This window comes from Filicampus tigris, chromosome 9 (genome assembly GCF_054856515.1).
Source record: "Filicampus tigris isolate MCC_2025a chromosome 9, RoL_Ftig_1.0, whole genome shotgun sequence".
Lineage (NCBI taxonomy): Eukaryota > Metazoa > Chordata > Actinopteri > Syngnathiformes > Syngnathidae > Filicampus > Filicampus tigris.
This window is the reverse complement of record NC_141225.1, coordinates 24005391-24027810: the sequence shown is the minus strand read 5'-3', so window position 1 is coordinate 24027810 and position 22420 is coordinate 24005391. Positions and strand designations below refer to the sequence as shown.

Sequence of the window (22420 nt, the reverse complement as noted above, 5' to 3'; positions counted from 1 at the left end):
GCCTCTCTTTCCCATCGCATGATGATTGTAATTCAACTTTCATTCACACAAGAATTGATAATACAAAATTTACCAGCAGCCTTGTTAGCATGTAGGCATAAGATTGGGTGACTTTATTAGCCTCCGACTTTGTAGATTAGAGCAGAACCAACCTGACGTAAGTGGAAAACACCAGGCGAGGAGACTGCATGTAATTAAAGAAGTTTATTGCTGGCTTTGCGCTGGTGGCGGGAAATTGAACTGAAGAGGAGTTTTAATGCAGCGGTTCTTAGCCTGGAATGTAACTTAACATGCCGCTCTGATTTACAATAGAGGTGAGTTCAAAATGAAGGCATTATGCGTAGAGGCGTCATTTGTCTGTGATGTGATGGCTACTGTTGAAATACAGTGGCACGGTGACAATTTGAGGTCGCACTCAATCTCTTCACTCGCCATTAAAGCTATACGTGTCATTGATTGATTGAAAAAAGCGTCTCATTGCTCCAAAGTGTGACAATAACTCGGTGCACCAAATAGCAATTATGATTCTTTCATCCCCGGTTGCAGCTCCAAATGTGTCTTTCATTTGAAAAAAATCTCTGTGCTTTTCAGTGGCCAAATCTCTCACCAAGGAATCAATATCATTATAGCGTCAGGAATTTGACCCACAATTACAAAGTAACACACATTTACTGCTTATAATGTGAAGTCACTTGCTACCTTGAACTGTTAATTCTCGAGTTGTCCATTATTAATGACAGTTTTGATTTGAGTTTCACCGGCCACACCCGCGGCTGACTACCACCGAATAAACGACAGCAGCGCCACAAGATCGCAAACCCCCCCAAAAATATTGACTTCATAAATTGATAATTAAAAAAAGAAGGAATGGGGCTCAGTCGAGATGTCAATGATTCTACAGGGTATGACTTGCCCCTGAAGTCTCTTCAAATGTGTTCATGGAACCATCGAGGGGAAAACGGAGTTTCTCAAGTATGATGGAGAATGGTGGCTCCTTGATCCACCGAAAATGAGAGTTGCCAGATTTTATGCTGGACCGCAGCTGCGCCGTCTCTAATAACGCAACGGCACAAGGCAAAGCAGTTAACGTCATTGCAAGTTAATTCAGCAGGCCTGGATATGAATGGTTCATTGGCGCCCACGTTGATGTCAAAGTATTGATTGTATCTGAAAGATATTTAAAATAGTTGACATATCATTGAAACAAGTCTTTTTAAAAAATAAAACAAGTCACAATTCCAGTTTGGTTAAAAGATCAAGAATAAGGCGCATGGTGAACATTCATTTCAACATGTAATCATGCTGATATAACAAGGAGCGCCCAAGAAAAAACAAACGCAATGTTGTATGAGTAAATCAGTATAAAAGCATACGGAATGCAGCTGCTTTGTTACAAGCCAAAGTCAAAAAATGTGATAAGAATGTAAATCATATTCAGCAGCCTTCACAGATCACAAACCGCATGAACATCAGTTGACGTGTTTCGATGTGTGTTTTTTTTTTTAATACACCCTTGATCCAATGCCAGGTTTTTGTGATATAGAGAAAAAAAAGGAAAAGACCAAGATAAATAATTCCTGAACGTATTCCACTATTAAAGTGACCTCTAACCTGCCCAACTCAACTGAAAAAAAAAAACCAATGTCATCTTTCAAGGGGAAAAAGTAAAAAAAAAGAACAATAACCTGCTTTCCAAAAGTATCTCAAACGCATACATTGTTGCAGCACCTTTGGCTTATGTTACTTTTCTTCCGTCTTTTTGAGCAGGAGCCTATGGTTTTGGCACATCTTAATGTGGAAATGCTTGCCCACTCTTCTTTGCAACAATGCTCCAGATCTGTCAGATTGCAAGGGTGGCCACCGCCCGCTTTGCATCGTCAGATGGAACTGTTCATAATTCCCCCCACCTTGACTAATGTCCCAATTAAAGCTGGGAAAAAAAATGATTACAGCCCCAAAGCATGACACTGCCAACACCACGCTTCACTTTAGCTACAGCTGTTCTCAGAAGTTTACATTTCAGAGCAATAAGAAAAAATAATGAGCTGGCCTCAATTAAAAAGTTTGCACAGCCTTAGTTCTTAACACCTTATCTTATTGCCCTCTTTAGCATCATTGACTGCCTGCAATCTTTTTGCGAGAATTTTAGAGAATGCCCTTTCTTTTCGGTAAAAAGCCTCCGGGTCCTGTAAATTCTTTGGCTGTCTTATATGAGCTGCATATTTCCGATCTTCCTTGATTGGCGCAACGGAGCTTGGTCTCATTTTATGATTTCTAAAGTAGCTTTTCTGCAGTGCAGCCCTGGGGAAAATGTCTCTCAAAAGCCTAAAAATTCTCACACACGGACACATGCGAGGGGTGGAAATCCGTTTCTCCATGTCAAAGACTTTTTGATTTTAAAATGAACGAGAGGTGCCGCCGGCGAGTCAAGTCTGTGTTCACGCCCACAACGGTGCAAAAATGCCAAAATGCTTTTAAACTGCACCGAGCTATGCGCGTCTTTGAAAATACCGAAATCAAGTTGAACTTGCATATTTCGACCGTACCGCACGCCAGCCTTGCACTGGTCAAGAAAGTAGACCCATCATCTCATCCTTGTTTGTTTTATGCTCAGTTTGACAGTAAGCTTTAACTTGGGATGTCATTAAACGGATTGAAGCCGCTTTTTGTGACATTTCGAGACATAGCAAATGCAAATCGTTGAAGCTTGAAGGATGAATGACAAAAATCCATTCCATTTTATTTTTAGTCCGAGTGAAAGTCGTGCCCAATCAATGCCAGGCCTCGTCTGCCTTGGTTCTCTGCTGCGCCCGCAGATGAACCTCAATTCAGCCTTTTAGTCAGTCGCGGCAGCGTGTCATCTTTTTGACTCCTAAACCAAGCAACAAAACAACACGACACAGTAAGACCAGTGAACAGGCGTGGCGCGGCGAGGTTTGGCCACGACTTTGGCTCCTGGAGAATATTTCACTTGCCTCAATCACTTCAGCATTTGGCTCCACGTGAGCCGTTAAGTACTTTACCTTTCGGAACGCCTCTTGTTTATTCTCTCAGTAGCCCACGAGAGACTCCGCTGGCGGATAGACTTGCGCGTGGCGCACGTGGCATCACCGCATTTGTCAGGCGCCACGCGATACACTTTGCATCGCAAGCTTGCGGCCCACAGGCTTCCGCGCGCGCGTTAGTGGCCGATAGCAGGGAGACAGAGTCGAGCGATTGAACGACAACAGCGAAGGACGCTTCACTTTGACCGAAATGTTGACCGGCGACGTCATCAAGTGGAGAAAAGGGATGCGGTGGAGATGAGTGTGCAATTTGTTCGATAAAACAGCCAAGATGAAGTGATGCCTCACGCAATTGCATGAAGCGTGAGAGGAAGCGGGACCAAGGTGAGGAATTGTGAGGGGGTGCTACAAGGTTATTTTGGGCTAAGCGCTTTGTCAAATTTTGCATTGTCAGACATACAGATCACATCTGAAACCAAATCTGACCTCTGATGCGACACCTGCACCTTGCTGCCTCAACACTTTTTTTTTTTTTTTTTTTCCACCTCCATAAAAGTTAAATGCTGAACCCTCCATGCCCGCTGCTCCTTGAACCGAAACTGATCAAGGGATTCATACAACACCAATAGTTAGGGCCTGCTATTATCTTTCCTCAACAAACTGTGCCAAACGTGAATACGCTGGAAAGTTACATCATCAAAATGGGCAAAGATGAACAGATTATCATATTCAAACAGAGGCAAAAGAGCACACACTCTTCTGGAGCATTGGCACTGTATGTCATTTGTTTTTTCCCCAAAATTGAAATCGCTGTTCAATATTACTGATAAGAGACATACACTACCAATTGAGTCAAACTAATCGCATTTTTGACCTTTTCTAGCTGAAGCTCAAGCTCAGCTGAGGAGGAGTTCTGTTCTTTTGGTTTGACATGCCCTCCGAATTCATAAATCTGGACCCGCATCTTTTCTACAGTTCTAAATCGCGGCGGGTCTTAAAATAGCACTCAGTTCAACACAACTGCAAACCGTTAACGCAACGATACAAACGTTGACAATTTAAACCTTAAATCCAAGCCATCTTATATTTATAAAAGCAGATGCAGCTCTTTTATCCCAGCACGAGATCGAGCGCGCAAAATGGAACACTGCCAATCATGTGCAACACGCATTTCACACGGACTATTTGAGTGCCGGTACTCATCTCATCTCATCTCATCTCATCTCACCCCCACTCCAACGATTTTGCTGAGTGTGGTTCACCTACTAGGTTATTTTTATCAAAAGAACACGAAGCTTTGGTCATCAAAATCAAGCCCTACGCCGAGGCCTTATTTTGCTCATAGTGTGCATGCGTCAAGTGTCCTGCTCAGGGTCACAGGTGAGTAGGAGCCAATCCCCGACGATTTGGAGTGATAGGCAGGCAACACGCTGCGACTGGCACGGGCACGTGCTGTACAAATAAACACACTCTCGTTTACAGATAAACACTCGCGTTGACATTTACGCCATCAGCTGCACGCAAGTCAGCTAAGTGAACCGCCACTTTCACTTTAAAGTCTAGAAAATGACAATATAGAGGTGGAATATATGTTATCTAATGACTGTCCATTTAATGAGTCTTTTTATGGAGGGGGGAAAAAAATGTGCAATGAGCAGCAGGATATGCTAACATCACAATTATTACAAAGCTGCCAGATGTGAGTGTCAGCAGCTTGCAGGTCAGTAAAAAAAAAAACAAAAAAAAACACTGAGTGCGATGAGAGTCTAAATGGACACTGAAACGCAGTTTTAATTATCTCGTGAATGCATCCCTTCCGCTATCTCATAAAAATAACTCAAAATAACTTCTGAGTAACTATTGGGAATTGGAATGGGATTGTGAGCAACTGACTTTCACGTTCATGCGCCAATCGCATCAACGATCACAGGACACCTTGTGGTCAGCTATGGCTATGCCAGTATTGTTTTCTTTTATTTCTATACGCATATCAACATGAACGGAGCTCCGTTCATATCCGTTTACTTTCGAGACATGGATGGCATCAATTTAATTGGCAGCTCATGGGATGAACTCAATTAAATGATGTCATCACAATGCAAATGCGGCGGTATAAACAAGTGCGATTAGTATTTTGCACCATTGCGGGATAATTAGCCGCCGTGTTCATTATCCGTGACAACTTATATTTGCGTATACGGCCCTAATGATTGCATCGTGTGAGCCTCCATCCATAAGAGTGCCTCTCAGCCACTGTGCGCCTCCCGATTATCAGGCTGCGGGGACGTGACAGAAACGCAGTAATCCATAAAACCCCTCAACGGCCCGGCGCGGACATTTGCCGCGATGCACCCGTCATCTGTTGCACGCTTCCGCCTTTCATGCACGGCAGGCGCCGTCCTTCCGTTGGCTTCCGCTGAGACTATAAAAGCCCTCTCGCATGCACATAATCCCCTGCAGTGACAGCGTACACCTCAACCACAGATTATAACTAAACGCTGGCCCAGAAACCAAATCATTTGACTGGCCACAATGAGCATTTACACGAGCGAATATGTTTGGATTTATCCGGCGGCTTTTGAAGGACCTCCCCACCTCCTCTGTGCTCACACTTCTATCCCGTCTGCTTTCTTTTCATCCCATCCCGCCCCGCACACGCTGTCCTAGACTAGACAGTCGTGCTCCAATCCTCCCCCTGTGCTCTGCGGTCGCACATGCCGTCCCCGCCCGCGTGTGATCCGCTTCCGCTTCCACACGCATGCGCCCGCACCCCATTGTTTGCGCGTGCGTCTTCGCCGCCCCCGGAGGAGCCGACGCCGCGCTCGCTCGTCCGTATCAGACATTGTGACGGGGTTGCACACAAACTGAGCCGAGGCAAGGTTGTCCTGTTTGAATATGACTCATCGGCCAGAACAGCTGGGAGAGAAAGGCAGCTTTTTTTTTTTTTTTTAATTCATCTAACTTTGCAGATGAGCATTACATCATAGAGGCTGCATGGTAAAGTGGATCAGGCCCTTTGCACGATGTTGTTTTTTAGTGCTCTTATGAAATTCACTCAACATGGGAAAACTGTGTCAGCGGCTAACAGCCGGAGTGATGTAACAGCTGAAAGAGTAAGGAGTTTGTCATGGCGACCATGGCTATTTTGGACTCGCCGTTACTTAGTGCAGGTGCGTGCATAGTGCTGCAATTATGTTGCGTCCTTCACACGAGCGCTCGGGGTCGAACGGGCGCACGCAAGCGACCCTTTTTAATCCAGAATTCTCGCGGTGGGTAATCGGTCAGAGCAGAGTTGTGTATAAGTCTCAAGGTTAACTTTTATTTTCTATTCGTCACAAGTAGGGGTGTAACAAAAACCCGCTTGAACCGGAAAACTGTTGTTTTATTTTATTTAAAAGGCGCGAGTGCATCGAATCGAATCGTTCCACTTTGAAATGTATCGAGATATGTATCGAATGGTCTTTTGTTGCAGAGATATATATCTCAGAAGGGATTGGCACATTTACAGTGCTGACAAATTCCGTCAAATGTGTGTAAAATGACAAGAAAAAAGTAATTGCATCGTACACTATCCAGCTGAGCCATACTGAATCGAATCGCAATCTCACCGAGTCGAAACCAAGCGAATCGTTCCACTTTCCAGTTCCCCGCCTTTGAATTGTTTCGCACCTAGCATATCGAAAACCGTATCAAATCGTCTTTTGTGGAGGGACGCGCACCCCTAGTCACATGCCTAAAATATGTTGGAGTGGTTCATAAAAAGTGTCGGGTAGGTTATGTAATTAGATGTCTCTTACTTATTGTTACCGCTGTAACTTCATTGATTGATTTAACTGCATTGAGAAAACACATTTGTCTTCCGCTTTCTTTTCTGTTTTGTGTAGGAGGCCCTTGAGGCATTTGCCTTCTTGGTGTTTGTGGGGGTCTGCGTCGTAGCGGCAGTCTACCTCTTCATCGTCCTCCCTGAAACCAAAAACAAAACCTTCATGGACATAAGCCAGAGTTTTGCCAAAATCAACAAAGTCCCGGTCCCCTCCACCAGCCATGAAATGAAACTCGTTCTCTGTTCTGAGCAGGATAAGAACGGAAAAGTGCAAGGTGGCTTTAAGATGGAGAGTTCCTTTTAAATCGAAACAAATTGCCTTGAGGCGTTTTTTATTTTTTTACATACATTTATCTTGTGATATCAAAACGTGTCATGCTAATTTAAACGTTTAATGTATTTTATACCGTTTTTCAGGGCTTTTTGTTGGGAGTGAGATTGGTAAATTTGCACACTGTGTATCTGAACCGCCTCAGAGCAACATAATAGCTAAAGAATGTGTTTTCATTCCATCCGAGCCAAGTTTTTATGAGATTTTAATGACCTTGCTGGTGTGCGTGCGTGTAAGCGTGTGCGTGTGTCCATACGTTGCTTAGCAATCGTATGAAACCACTGCCCAATCTCAAAATTGATGCCGCCCTAAATTAGTGGCGTTGATCATAACCAAAATGATCTTTCTCTTTCTTTAATGCATATGCAGACCAGCATGTGGAAGCTCCTCGATTGAAGCGAAACTTTTTTTTGTTGCTGCAATTCAATCACTATGAATTTCAAAACACACTTTTATACTTAGAACAATGAAATAAAAGTGTAGAATTTGTAAAATAGCAAAGCATGTTGGATTATTAAGACTACCGTTTTTTTTCTTGCATTCTCACACACACTCAAAAAAATGTTTTCGTATCCATCCCTTTTTTGTCAAGCTCATCTAGACAAAAAAAAAATGTTTACATTCACATTTATGGACAATTTCGAGACTTCACTGAACTTTACGTGCGTGTTTTGGGAATATGTGAGAAAGGCGTTCCAGCCAGTAAACTACCAGGCTGCTTCGTTTTAGAACTTGTACGTTATTGTTCTTTCGGACCTCTCGGAGAATATAAGGGAAGGTTCATGCTTGAAGTCCAAATTCTTAGTCAAAAAGTTAAACGCAGAGCTGACTGAAAATGAAAGTTTCCACATGAAAGCACTTAATGACGCCGAACGGTCTGTGGGGGAAAGTAGGCGGCGGTTCGTGCTTGCCAAAGCTAATTCATGACATTCTAGCATGAAAGATATCATTTTTGGTGAAGGAGCTTCTGGTCTTCTTCAAGGGTTGCTGCTCATCTGGTGTGTGATGCTGAGGCAAATCATTTTCACAGAAACAAGCTGGCAGTTGTATCTGAAAAATATACTATGAGTGAAGGAAGGAAAAAAAATGCGGTAGTTGTGGCAGGCAGGCACTGTTCCTGTGCCTCTCTAGAACTCAAAAGGCGATTTTGCTACCTGCTGTGAGCTGATCGAGGGAGTCATCTGGAGCGAATATAACTAACCCCTCCCGGTAGGGTAAACGTCCTCGCTCTGAGATTAAAAGACATATCGACACAGACAGACATCCTTGTGCGTGTGCAATAAAAAGGGTTTTAAATGGTGCTGGGTTTGTTTGTTAATTTTCCTCCTTCTTCGATATGAGCCACTTAAATCCCAGCCTGCCCTTGTGTTTCGACTGCCGTGTTGGCCTTTTCGCTGACATTGATTGTGATCATTGTTTTATTGCAAATTTTTATTTTACTCGCCCATTTTGGAGTTTGTCAACCAAATAAATTCCTTTTCATTTCTCGCTTGCCTGGAGTTGTGCTTTACTTGCTCGGACACAAACTTTGCAACAGTATAGAATGTCGATACACGAAGCATAAATGCAGTTGAAAAATAATCTGCAACTCTATTTTCCAAGTATACAATTAAAAATATGAAAAAAAAAAATATATATATATATATATTTTTGATCTATATATTTTATAGATCAATCCACTTTAAAGGTGCTTCTGATTGGCTCAGAAAATTACATCTGTCTCCATTATCAGCTGATGTGCACCCTTTGAACATCTCAAGTCATTCCTGTCAAAACAATCAGAGCATTAGTCCAAATTAATGCGCAGCAAGCACTCGTAGGCGTAAGATCTTAACAAGCAAACACGAACCAGAAGCAGTCGGATTTTCTGCTGACAGAACGTGAAGCACTCCGAGGGCAAAATGAGCTAATGTAAAACAATAATGGATGATTTAATCAGTGACTTCATTTGGGGATTACAACACCTCTGAGGATCGGGACGCTGCTGATGAGGTGAGAGAAAAATGACGAGACAGAAGCGGCAATGAGAGTTTTAACTTTCAACTTACAGACGAGAGCGATGAGATCAACGCAAAGGGAACGCAACTGGGCCATGAAAATGCGAGACACTTCCTGGCACAAAAATTGACCAATTTTCAGTCAATAAAGTTCACAGCCATGCCATCTCCACAGTTTGTGTCAAGCATCACATATAAATATAGCGATTATTTTTGTTGGCTGGCTACCATGGTGTGAGCGTGCCCGTGAAGGTGTCCAATTATCAGGGACGAATGGACAAACGTCCTCCGTCAGTTGACGCCTCCACGTCGCCTATTAATCCCCGATAACTGTTCACCCCGTCAAGCATTAACCCTGACATGTAAAATTATTTGGTGACCGAATGGCATGTAAAGCATTTACTCAAATGTCACAAATGGCCTACCTGCCTTACAAGATTTTACATGTCACAGTATGTCACGACTCAGCGCAATGAATCTTCATGCGACAATTACAAGCGCTACGCAGTACTTGTCAAACTGCGGGCTGAATTATTCTTCCTCGGAGATTAGATTAACCTCTTCAGGTGGGAGAAACGTCGTCGACGTGCCACCTCTCACCGCTGCATGAGTGGGGCTTGCGACTCTAATGAGCCGCGTCGGCCGCTGGGCACGCTGCTGGGGGGAAGACCACTTGGACACAATCAGCAAGTGAGCAGCTGCATCTCTGCGTCCGTTCAGCCAAAACTCAGAGGACATGAAGTGTCTGCTGCACACAATCATCACAGGGTGAGAATTTTCATTTACATGCATTTACGTGAAAGTCAACCCAGATTTTTTTTTCAAGAATATGTTCTATGCAGACCCACTAGTTGAAACAAGGCAATATGATTCATACGAAATCTGGGTGAAGCCGCAAAAGCCACCCGTTTTGAGCTATCTCGGGGGGCGGCCATTTTGTCTCTTCTGTCGACTGAAAATGACATCACAGCTGCTCAGGGCTCAGATAACGACCAATCATAGCTCAGCTTCAGAAAACAGGTGAGCCACGAGCAGCTGTGATGTCATTTTCAGTCGACACAGGTGGCAAAATGGCCGGGGGCCCCCCTGAGATGGCCAAAAACGGGGGGATTTTGCTGCTTCACTCATATGCCACAAACAAAATATTAACCAGAATGCCATGTTTCAATTAGTGAAGGCGCATAGAACATATTCTTAAAAAAAATATACATTTGGGTTGACTTTCACTTTAAATTGCATGACAGCACATTATCCAAGATGGCAGCCGAGTCAGTTTTATGTTGAGCGTGTGAGCGTGTCAGCGCAACTGCCCTGTGCTTTTCTGACTTTGTCTTTGATGTTCTGTTTCCATTTAAACCCAAAGAGCGGTTCCCTGCAAACGAAACGCATTTCAGGCAAATTGCGACAACAGGCGGATCTATTCCCTCCCGAACGGTTGCGACCAAAGGCATCAACCGTTCAGCTGTTGCAATTGCTTCGTGAGCTCACACGGAGCAACAGAATTCCAACCGCCTGCCTGGCCTGCTCAAGGCGACGCCAAAGTTCCCGTGAGAGCTTTCAATCCGCGTCCTCCTCAGAATTGTGACGTGCTGCCTGCTGGCGTCAAAATACGTAAAGTATATCGACATGTAGGCTGATTTCCATTCTCGGGCTGTGTTGCCAAATTGATAGAAAGACAGTTGGTGAAGAAAAGTGAAGTCCCAGCCTGCGGTCGAGCTCATCGAATGCCCGAGCGGGCTGTTGAGTGGAGACGTGTGAGCAAGGTGTTTATTGCAGCTGCGGTAAGAGCATGATGAGTAGCGACAATGGCGCCGCACTCGGCCGCCAAGGCTTGTAAGTGTGCTCGGCCCGAGTGTTGGTTTTTCACGAGGGTTCCTTCAAGGTTGCAAAAGGGTTGCAAAGACGTCCGCCGGGCATTTGCAAACGGTTTCAACGGTCGCAGTTTTGTCTCGTCGCAAAGACATTTTGAACGTGTTCATCATGTTCACAGCTACCAAAAAAAAGGCTTTGTAGAGGTGAACTGCTCTCATCTTAAAATAGATTTTCCAGTTCTCATAAAACGGCTGCTTGGGCCAAATCCATGCTAATCTCTTCGATTACTTGCGGACATCGCTGTGTGATTACTGCTGCTGTTGGCCTCGTTAGCACAGCCACAAAGTTGACGTTGTAGTGCGGCTTGTAAACAGCCCGTCATTGCATCCATTCAGAGAGGGACGACTTTATGAGATCGTTAGGTAAAAACAAGCAAAGAGTGCCAAATGGAAGAGTGGTGATCCGGGAGGAGCAAAGAAGACACGTTTTCTTCTTTTCCTTAGCAGTAGTAAGCTACAGTAAAGTGAGGACAATGTTGGAAACGCTAGGATTCTCTACTTCTTTTACAGTGCAGTGTTGTTCGTATACCGTATACGCTTTTCGCTGCCCGCTATTGTCAGGGAGAAAATCGTCGAACTGCACAGAGTATAAAATGCTCCAAAATTTGTGCCGGCCGGATTACACAATTCTCATTTCGTGTGCAACATACATGCGTCAAGCGTACCCCAACCTTTAGCCCGGGCGTGTCCAAACGTTTCCATTTGATGGGCGCAAAATGGAAGGACGCGGGGGCCACTGAAATTCTTTGACTTTAATTCACTCAACTCAAGCAAGCAATTATTTATTGTTTATAATTTCTAGTTAATTTGATAAAGTGCTACATAAGCACTTTCTGTTAAAAGTGATAAGCCAAATAATTCAGGATTTTTCAAGATTTTGGGGTGGCCAACAGCCCTGTGTTAAACTAAATTACTCATGGATTTTTGCTCTTTATAGTGTTTAGGGACCAAGCGCCAAAAATGATGGAGGTTCGCTCTAGTAGTTTTTACACTGTAATATGAAATGGTCAAAATAAAAGGTTCCTTATCACCTGCCAGCCAAATTAGGACGAGAGGCATAGAAAATGGATGGAATTCATTTCAGTTCATTTGGTAAACAGGAAGTACTTCTGTACAATAATGATCATGTTTTTGGTCTTCGTGGAACCTCACTATTCTTTCATGTCATCTACTTCGATGGTCATTGAGGCTGTCGCTCTCATTATTAAAAAGGAAACGTTGTTTGGGGGGGGGGGTCCAAGTGGGCAAGCTGTACAGTCATTTAATGGGTGCAGTCTGAAGATTAATTCAATCCATCTGTTCATTCATTCACACTACTCACACCTGTAGTTCAATTTCACACTCCCTTATGATTAACAGTGGTTTAGCAACTCCTGCGGGAAATAAATGAAGTTGCGCAGTCCTTCAGCAGCCATAAAAAAAAGTTGCAGGCAATCAAGGAATCGTGACCTTAAAACCTAATAATCCCTGGGAATAAACTATCCCCGGCAGGTTTTCGAAGTCCAAAAAAATCAACAAGGACCAAAAACAAACTGAACAAATACTAGGACTATGACTGGACGGGACTTGACTTAATTTAGACAAGACAAACCAAAACGAACCAACAAGGACCGAATGAAAGCGGGCAACTAAAAACAGACAAGTTGACGATACAACGAGGAACACCTGGACAAGACACAGAGGGCAGGAGGAAGCTGGTTGGCTAACACCAGGGACCGGGTTGACAAGCACAGGTGGACCCAATAACTTAACGAGAGACAGACAAAGGAACGCAAGGAAAAACATGAAACTACAGTCAAAAACCAAACTCAAAACACAGACCATAACGCTCCCAAGGATTAGGCTTTTAAGGTCACCGTTTCTTACCAAAAATTGGAGCAAACTCCGGGTCGAGAGAGCAGGCTTGCAGGCTATACACAAAAAAAGTAATTCGTTTGTTGATGGAATTGAACAAAAGCACACTTTAGAGAGCACCAGGCCCGCAAATGTGCCATCTGTCAAAATTATTACAATAAGGGAACATCTGGCTTCAGTGTCTTAATAGCTAAAATGATGTCTGATGATGAGGAAGTTTATCCAAACTTATTGTTTATGCTTCAGCCAAGGTTATAGAGTAATAATAAGATCGCACATTCATTCTGGTCCCGTGTACTGCATACCATGCAACGATGCCCCACAACGGCGCAAACGTCCCCTTACGCCCGGTGGAGAAGCGCAAGAAAATGGATGGACGGACAAAAATGCACTTGGTTGCGTTGCATGTTTTCCCACTCGATGGGTGAGCAGCAATCCATTAGAATACAAGCGATTCAAAATGTCCAAAATGTGTCTCGATGATCATATTAAAAATTGTTAACAATGGTTCCGTTTTACTAGAAACCCGTCCTCTGTCGTACTTGATACATTTGCAGGATGACTAGAGGCAATGAATCATTGAGATCATCCCAATCTTGTCATCGTTTCTTAATAGATCATGATGTCATGTTTGACCTTTTGCTGAAGTCGATACGCATCCTGCCAGCCGTGGCTTAATAATTTACAATGGTGGCTTGTATGTATCCGGAGAGATTCTTTACTATTCAATTATTAGGCGGCGACTTATTCATTTGGAAAGTTTCCGAATCAGCGGTCCCTCGAGATTCGTTAGCTATTGCGCTACCTCAACAGTCGACAGCAGCCAAACGGAAAGGAAATGGCTCTTGTGTCAAAGCTACCTTGCAGAGAATCTTTTTTTTTTTTTTTTTCTGCCACATGCTCATTTTTACATATTATAAATACCACATGGGGGAAAAAAAGTCTTAGTAAAAAGCCTCCCTCACTATAACAGCCCTTAAGTGACGTGTTTGTTTTTTTATTTGACATCAATCCTCTTGTTGGAGAAATGCTCGTCTGCTTGTTGCCTACTGTCGAGCTGCCCTTGAGCAAGGCACAATCCTCGGCTCGCACCCTTTTCATTGTGATAACTCTGCGTGCGAGTGATATGGGTCGCACTGTGGCGTGAAACCACAAAAAATTAAAAAAATTCACGGCGTGCTGTGAGTTTGAATTTGTCTTTGATGAATTATAATCGGTATCAAAACTCCATTGGAAAAGAATGAATCAAAGTGGCTAAACGCGCAACAACAATCTGCCTGCAAGGAGCACTTGAAGCGCCGGCATTAATATTAATGACGTGTTTCTTTCACTCTTTTGACAGCTCTGTGATAAAGCTGTCGACCCAAAGTGAGCCTTGTGTTCATGCAGAGAAACCAAGTTGCTCGAACGCAGCTCACCAGCCTACATTTTAGGATGTGATTTGACATGCAGACTTTTGACTTTGTTGTCACAGCCTAAAAACAAAATCTTGGATCTCGAAGGAGGTAATTATTAGACGTCTCTTGCTATAGAGATGATTAAACATGTATATGCTTTCAAACTAATGGCCCTCTGAGGGAATCTGCGACTACAGTGTGGCCCGTGACAAAAATGAGTTTGACACCCCTGCTAGCATAGGATCATTCTTTTTCAATATTTTCAAAATTATTTTTACCCGTGCCTACCTTGAGCTTAGGCTGCCTCTCAAAATATGGAAAAAGAGATTTCGTCTACCACATCTATTCAGTACATTGCCTGGAGTGGTCTTCCCACTTAATCAAATGCTTATAAATGACTCCGTCATGCTTCACCTTGTTCTGCCCTGAGAAATTACCGTAGCATTTATTATTATTCCTCTATAGCTTTGGCAAACATCCGTGTTTTATTCCCCTCATCCAGTTCTAGACAAATAGCCTGGAACTGCGCAAGCCTCGAGTCATGCTGCCAGTCCCCATTTTCAGGTCTGACCTTGAATTCACGCCTGACCTTCATTTCATTATTGCACCAATAACCTTTTCAAACAATTCATCATTTCTGGTCGGGTGTCAAAATGAGAAGACCTGCACTTGAATTCACAATATGCTCAAATGATAACACCTACACTATATTATTTGCATAATAATGGCTTAAGCATATATTAACACAAAAGAATATGCTGGTCAATAGCCATTCATAATGTAAATTACAGCCTGGTGTCACATGCTGCGGGGATTTGGCGTGTAGATGAGGGCTGATCCGGAGTAATTACTGAGAGAGCCCCCAAGTCACGTGGTGCTGCAGCAGGCCAGTCATGTTCATGAAATACAAATCGAGCTCTCGAAAAAAGAGAAAAAAATCGCGGGTGCAGATCTTCCCATTCGTTTCCAAGCTACATTTGTTGATTGTGTATTCTTCACATGAGAGTCTTTTGATACGGCGGGGGCGGGAAACGTGGACAAAAGCATCGTCGGCCGGGACAGCGAGTCAAAGACGCCCGGCAAGTGAACATCGGGCTATTTGTGGCGCGGCGAGGAATAATGTGGCCCACTTCCACATTCACCTTCTGCTTTGTAGCTTGGCATAATCGGCCGCTGTACAGATGGTGCGCTGGGCACGCTGTCGTTTGAAACTTTTTTTTCACGAGATGAGCCCAAAACAGAAGCAGGCTGTGACCTACATGCACTTGTCTCTCTCACGATTCAAATGATGCCATAGGTGCAAGCTTCCATTTCGCATCAGGGCTGGACAAAGAACAGAGCAAAATGAAGCCCGCAACATTTGCAGGCGTTGGCGAAACAATCGTTTCTGTGTTGCTATCGAGTCGAGCAATTTGTTGTCAAGACACATTTCGAGGCAAAATGAGTGTCATCTAGTTTTTGTTGTTAAAATAATCGGCAAGTACTGTATGGTATTAGCACTTCTCATGTTTCTTTAAAAATAATAATAAAAGGGCATAGAGTCAATGAAATTTAAAAGTTGTCCGATTTGGATGCTTCTTGGATTTACTTTACGACAACATGTCACCATGACCAAATCCATTCCAGGCGCAAGGATGCATGAAATGTTATCTGTCGTCGGGGGCGTGGAAAAGTGACGGCGAGTGCTTTTCACGATGCCGGCGGATCCATTGCCAATTTGAAGACTTTCTGCGTAAGATTTCATTCTGTCCTTGTGGTGCCTCACAACACTTTAATGAGAAGTGTCTCCCGTCCTCACCTTCGAGAAATGCTGACACAAGCAGGCATCCTTGCATCCTTCCCGCCGTTCTTTTCACACAAGAGTGTGTTTATTAGAAGCTGCGCAACGATATAATGCGAGCGCTCCACAATCCACTTGAAGGAGTGGTAAAGAGGAAATACTTTATTGGAAGGCAGCCAAGCAGACTGTAGTGTATCTATCTATCTATCTATCTATCTATCTATCTATCTATCTATCTATCTATCTATCTATCTATCTATCTATCTATCCATCCAGCTAGCTAGCTGTCAAGCTATCTCTCTCTCTCTCACCCTCTCTCTCTCTCTCTCTCTCTCTATCTATCTATCTGTCCATCTCTATCTATCTATCTATCTATCTATCTATCTATCTATCTATCTATCTTTCTATCTATCTATCTATCTATCTATCTATCTATCTATCTATCTATCTATCTATCTATCTATCTATCTATCCATCTCAATCTATCTATCTATCTATCCATCCAGCTAGCTAGCTGTCAAGCTCTCTCTCTCTCTCTCTCACTCTCTCTCTCTCTCTCTCTCTCTCTCTCTATCTATCTATCTATCTATCCATCTCTATCTATCTATCTATCTATCTATCTATCTATCTATCTATCTATCTATCTATCTATCTATCTATCTATCTATCTATCTATCTATCTATCCATCCAGCTAGCTAGCTGTCAAGCTATCTCTCTCTCTCTCTCACCCTCTCTCTCTCTCTCTCTCTCTCTCTCTATCTATCTATCTATCTATCTATCCATCTCTATCTATCTATCTATCTATCTATCTATCTATCTATCCATCCATCCATCCATCCATCCAGCTAGCTAGCTGTCAAGCTATATCTCTCTCTCTCTCACCCTCTCTCTCTCTCTCTCTCTCTCTATCTCTATCTATCTGTCTCTCTCACTCTCTCTCTCTCTCTCTATCTATCTATCTATCTATCTATCTATCTATCTATCTATCTATCTATCTATCTATCCATCCATCCAGCTAGCTAGCTGTCTAGCTATCTCTCTCTCTCTATCTCTCTCTCTTTCTCTCACTCTCTGTCTCTCTATCTCTCTCTATCTATCTATCTATCTCTCTCTATCTCTCTCTCTCACTCTCTCTCTCTCTCTATCTATCTATCTCTCTCTATCTCTCTCTCTCTCACTCTCTCTCTCTATCTATCTATCTATCCATCCATCCATCCATCCATCCATCCATCCAGCTAGCTAGCTATCTAGCTATCTCTCTCTCTCTCTCTCTCTCTCTCTCTCTCTCTCTCTCTCTCTCTCTCTCTCTCCCCCTCTCCCTCTCTCTCTTTCATGAATGTAATGACTGCCTCTTAATTCATGCACACAGTTCTTATTACTAAGATTGCCTTTAAATACTTCTCGCTCCATCTGCGCTTAATGACTTTCGAGCAATGTCATCTTGTGAGTTCTCTGCGTAGCACGCAGCCAAGCAGAAACAGGCCGAATGAATGAACAACACCCAGATATTAATTTGTCATGAAGAGCATAATCATGTAGATGCTGACGTTATGTCCGTCTGCATTAAGAATATACATAGACAACATGCTGTGACTTCTTGGAAACATACATCAATGTCCATGATGCTAAAGAAGAAGAGTTTTGTTTTTGATAACAAAATATCTTGCTGTAAAAGTTTCTGTTGCTCCTGCAAAAAAAAAAAAAGAAACAAAACAAAACAGCAGTGATAGCTCTCTCGCATGTTTTTTTTTTTTTTTGCTCATTCGGCCCGGTACCAAAAAATCTCCACCCATCTGGAGTTGAAATAATCACAAGGTGTGTATTGTTTGGTGGGGTGGGGGGGGAAGAAAAAAAGATTCTCGCCTCTGACAAAGGTCAGTGCAATAAATAAATAATTGTAAGTCATCGCTGTGGGCGCAGCATCATGCAGGGCAAACCTGACAATGGCGCCTTAAGCCAAACGTTAGAAGAAAAAGCTTTGCCATAAAAATGGGGACAAAGCAGGGAGACATCCTTGCTTCTTTTAACGCATGAAAAATGATTACGTTTCGAAACGGTGTATAATGTCCCCACTTGGCAAAAAGACTGACATTTTGTCCTATTGCGGATAAAAGTTATTCAGCCCATTTGAAAGTGGCAACAAGGTAAAAGACTTTGCCTTGATCAAGGCATATTTACATTTCAACTTAACATGAAAAGATATATGCTTACTTATTACAACTTGACATTTTGAAGTTGTCTTCACGGTGACGTTACCTTTGTGGCGCTAAATGCTACAAGCGAAGTACGAGGTTAGCTATATGGAGTAACGGCTTTTTCTGTGTTTTAATTTGAGCTCTCAAATAGGTTGGACTTGTTGTAAGATAAATACTTCAGACTGCGGGATCAATATTCATCAAGTGACGCAACAATACAAATACAAATCCACAGTCATTGCACAGAAATTGCATCTGCGTTTTCTCTGCAGTCAAGATAATTACATTAACAAGACCACAGCGTTAGAGGCATCGAAGAGGGCCTTAATTCACATTTTAAGCATGCGGAAAACTACGACGTACAAAAGTAATATGAATCAATGAAATGTGAGGGGGTGTATGAGTGAGCCGTCACTTAAAGACATAGCGTGTCCTTGCATGAGTTGCGACAATTTAACATTGTACAAGCAAAATTCCAAGTCAATAGCGATGTTAACCACTGTATAATAAAACTAAATGCAAATAGAAATAGAAAAAAAAAAATATCGAGCAAAAATAGGGCGGCACGGTGGTCGACTGGTTAGCAAGTCCGCCTCACAGTTCAGAGGTCGTGGGTTCGATCCCGGCTCCGGCCTCCCTGTGTGGAGTTTGCATGTTTCTCCCCGTGCCTGCGTGGCTTTTCTCCGGGTACTCCGGTTTCCTCCCACATTCCCCAAACATGCACGGCAGGTGAATTGATCACTCTAAATTGCCCCTAGGTGTGATTGTGAGTGCGGATGTTTGTCTCTGTGTGCCCTGCGATTGGCTGGCAAGCAATTCAGGGTGTCCCCCGCCTACTGCCCCAAGACAGCTGGGATAGTGCTCCAGCACGACCCTTGTGAGGATAAGCGGTATCGGTAATGGATGGATGGATGGAGCAAAAATGGAAAATAGAGCTGGAATGTGGAGGTAACCTGGTGTGATTATATTTCGCCGGTGTTGCCGGAATTGAAAAGGCCGGCTGTATGCTGTGTGTTTGCCAGCAGGCAGTTGAAGAACACAGCTTGAGCTCGGTGGCTGCTGCTTCTATACAAAGCGCTTCTCAAGTTGCAGTGAAACAAATTATACCCCGTTTCAGTGCATAAAAAAAAAAAAAAAATTGCCTTACTGGTTTCTGCGCTCATTTTAATGCGAGTCATTAGCTAGTGCGAGTTCAGCTACATTCCATTTTCTTTATTATCCCCTTTGTGAACGTCATCGGCGTATGTAATTGATGTCTTAATTATTGTATTGCTCATATTGGAGGTTCTTTGCCATTAATTGCAATCTTCCATTGTGGTATAAAAAAAAAAAAATGCTAACGATCATTGTATAGGATGTGTTTTAATTTGATTTTACTGATATGTTTCCAAAACATTTTGCTGGAATTCCCAAAATTGGAATTCTTGGCACGTTTGACATTTTAAATGATGTTTGGCTCGGAAGAAGATAGCAGACCCACTTTGCCTTAATGATTTTTATGATCTGATTCATAAAATGATCTACGTGGTGACAAAGATGAATCAATGACGGAACACAGCGTCTGTTCAAAGATAGAAATGAGAGAAGGAGAAAGCCATTAGGGACGAAATACACGCACACACGCGCGCGTGCGCGCGCGTAGATTGGCGCACGACACATGATGACAATTTCCCACAGACAAATAAAGCACGCAGTGAGTGTAACGCAATTTGAGCCACCTTTGACACAGGCAGCGCCATTTCCCACAATGAGATAGCAACACTTCTCTTATGGTTTGTGTTTTTGAGTTTTGTCTTTGAGGTTAGTTTCATGCTTTTCCTTGTGTCCCTTTGTCTCTCGTTAAGCTGTTGAGTCCACCTGTGCTTGTCATCCCGGTCCCTTGTGTTAACCAACCAGCGTCCTCCTACCCGCTGTGTCTTGTCCAGGTGTTCCTCGTTGTATCGTTAACTTGTTTGTATTTAGTTGCCAGCTTTCTTCCAGCCCTTGTTGCTTCGTCTGTTCTGTCTTGTCTAAACCCTCTCGCCACTCTTCGAAGTAAATGCCAGTCCAGTTTAGTTGTTTTGTTCCTTGTTTATTTGGGTCTTTGACATTTTTGTTAGTTTAGCATTATCCCAGCACCTTGTTTGCCTTTTGTTTTAGCTTTTTATGCAAATGATTTTTGCCCCCCGCATTTGGGTCCTCCTCCACGTTAAACCTAACAAATTGTCTAAAGCTTGAGCACTTGTCACTTTGCCTCCAACGCTACAAAGTATACTTAATTTGAATTCTGGCCGATTAGGCAGTGGCGAGAAACGGTCATTTGAATCAACTCAATTGTTTCCCCAAATTGCTACGCAACAGCAGTCAACGAGCCTTCCGGAAGCCTTTGAGCGACCGACATTTCTTATTGTCTCCCGGCTCTGACACTAAATAGGACGTCAATAAACACGCCGGCGTTTATTGGATGCGGCATATAAAATGTGAGGTGGTTAGTGAGAGGAGAGTCTGGTGATGTCATTTTGACAGGCCGAACGCCCTGCTTTTCTGGAGTTGAGGGAGTCCTGCAAAACGGCTCGATTCAGTTCAGAGGTGCGCCACAAACACTTTTATTACCAACGTCTGTGTCCGTGCTATGAATGAAACAATCTGCTTCATGCTGCTCTTCTAGCCACGCAATGAACGGCAAAACCGCACTGTACACTGAAACAAGTTTTTCCTTGAATTTACTCCGTTTTATTTGGTCAAGTGGTTTGAACAAGATAAACCTATCTGGATCCACATGCGTTCTTCAAGTAGCATCTGCTTCAAAAAATGCACGTGAATCCAAATGATTGAGTAAAATCAACGCACCATTTTGTTTTTCAGTGCATGAGCAAACACATGAAAAGAAATGAATAAAATAGATATTTATTGTCGTTGAGAACTGCGATGGGTGACACAAACATGGCAAATAAATAAAGACATTTGAAAAATAGACGTTGTTGAGAACTGCGAGACGCGACAAACTAATAAATAAAAAGAAAAAGACGAGGAAAATGTTGTACTAATACAACGATAAAGAAAAAGTTGGTCACTGCGACTGAAAAAAAAGGTGTTGAATTTACTCCTATTTATTTTGTCAAGTGATTGCGCAATACAATCATCTGGATTTCTTAAATCGATGTAGAGTCTACTTAAAAAAAAAAAAAAAATACCTGCATCCAGATCATTGTATTTTGTGCAACCACTTGACCAATTGAGCACATTCAATATAACTTTTTTTTTTTCAGTGCAGCTTTTATGAAGGACCTGTAATAGAAATGCAGTCTTGGACTTATTTGATTAGAAATAACAAACATGACTAGATTGGACTTCTGTTTACGTGAGCAGAAGGTATGAGATTGAAGGTACATATGAGAGCGATGTGGAATAGCACAAGATCAATAGATCTGCCCTGAGTTTGAAAATTGCTTTGTACCGCCGTAGTCGAAAGACGCGCTTCATTAGCTGACGCTACTCATGTGTTTGATGTTCTGCCCTTGTTATCGAGAGCAGCGATTGCCAACCTTTACTGAGTCCCGGCGCACACTTGAAGTCCGAGAAATCTCGCAGAGCACCACCGAACCAAAATATCACCAAAAGTGGGTACCCATGTCAATTTTTACCCTCTGCCCTCTAATTGGATGTTGTTCATTTGTCCAGTCTTTGTCTGTGTCTGGCGTAGACAGACAAAACTACCTGAGAAGCTCAAGGGCCTCTTCTAAAAATAGCTCAGAAGGACATTGTTCATTTCCTCGAAATGTTGTCGAAATATGAAATTGGAAAGGCTTGCAGAGATTTATAGGGGAAAAAAAGTAAATAATCACACATTTTGAATTTTGAGTGTGTTTATTTCTGACCTGTTCATCATATTTGGTAGCCCTTGGCATGAATTAGCACCCACCAAGTACCGGTAGCTCTCTGTTTCCAAAACATGAACAACTCGTTCATGCCTGGACTAAGAAGACAGAAGAGAGACGCCGGCTTTTCCTTTTGGAGTTTGCGTGCTCTCCTCCAATTCTTTTGTGCGGCCTCTCTTGCAAATATGCTCAGCTTCCCTTCTGTGCCGCTTTGGACGTCAGACGTCTCGGAAATTGGAGCCCGACTACCGAGGAGGCGCGCGCTGTACCTGGTAGGCGTGTGCGGGAAATCAATGCAGGATCAAGCAC

The 22420-nt window shown here is 43.0% G+C and overlaps 1 protein-coding gene across 5 annotated transcripts in view; it reads left to right on the top strand.

The window, feature by feature from the left end:
• slc2a9l2 (solute carrier family 2 member 9, like 2) overlaps positions 1-8623 on the top strand; it is a 45393-nt gene extending 36770 nt beyond the window's left edge. For all 5 annotated transcript variants that reach the window (XM_086041256.1, XM_086041253.1, XM_086041252.1 and 2 more), the window contains one exon: positions 6890-8623. In XM_086041256.1, coding sequence (XP_085897382.1) covers positions 6890-7132 — 243 coding nt within the window. In that variant the 3' untranslated portion in view covers positions 7133-8623. The remainder of the gene's footprint in view (positions 1-6889) is intronic.
• The last annotated feature ends 13797 nt before the right edge of the window (positions 8624-22420 follow it).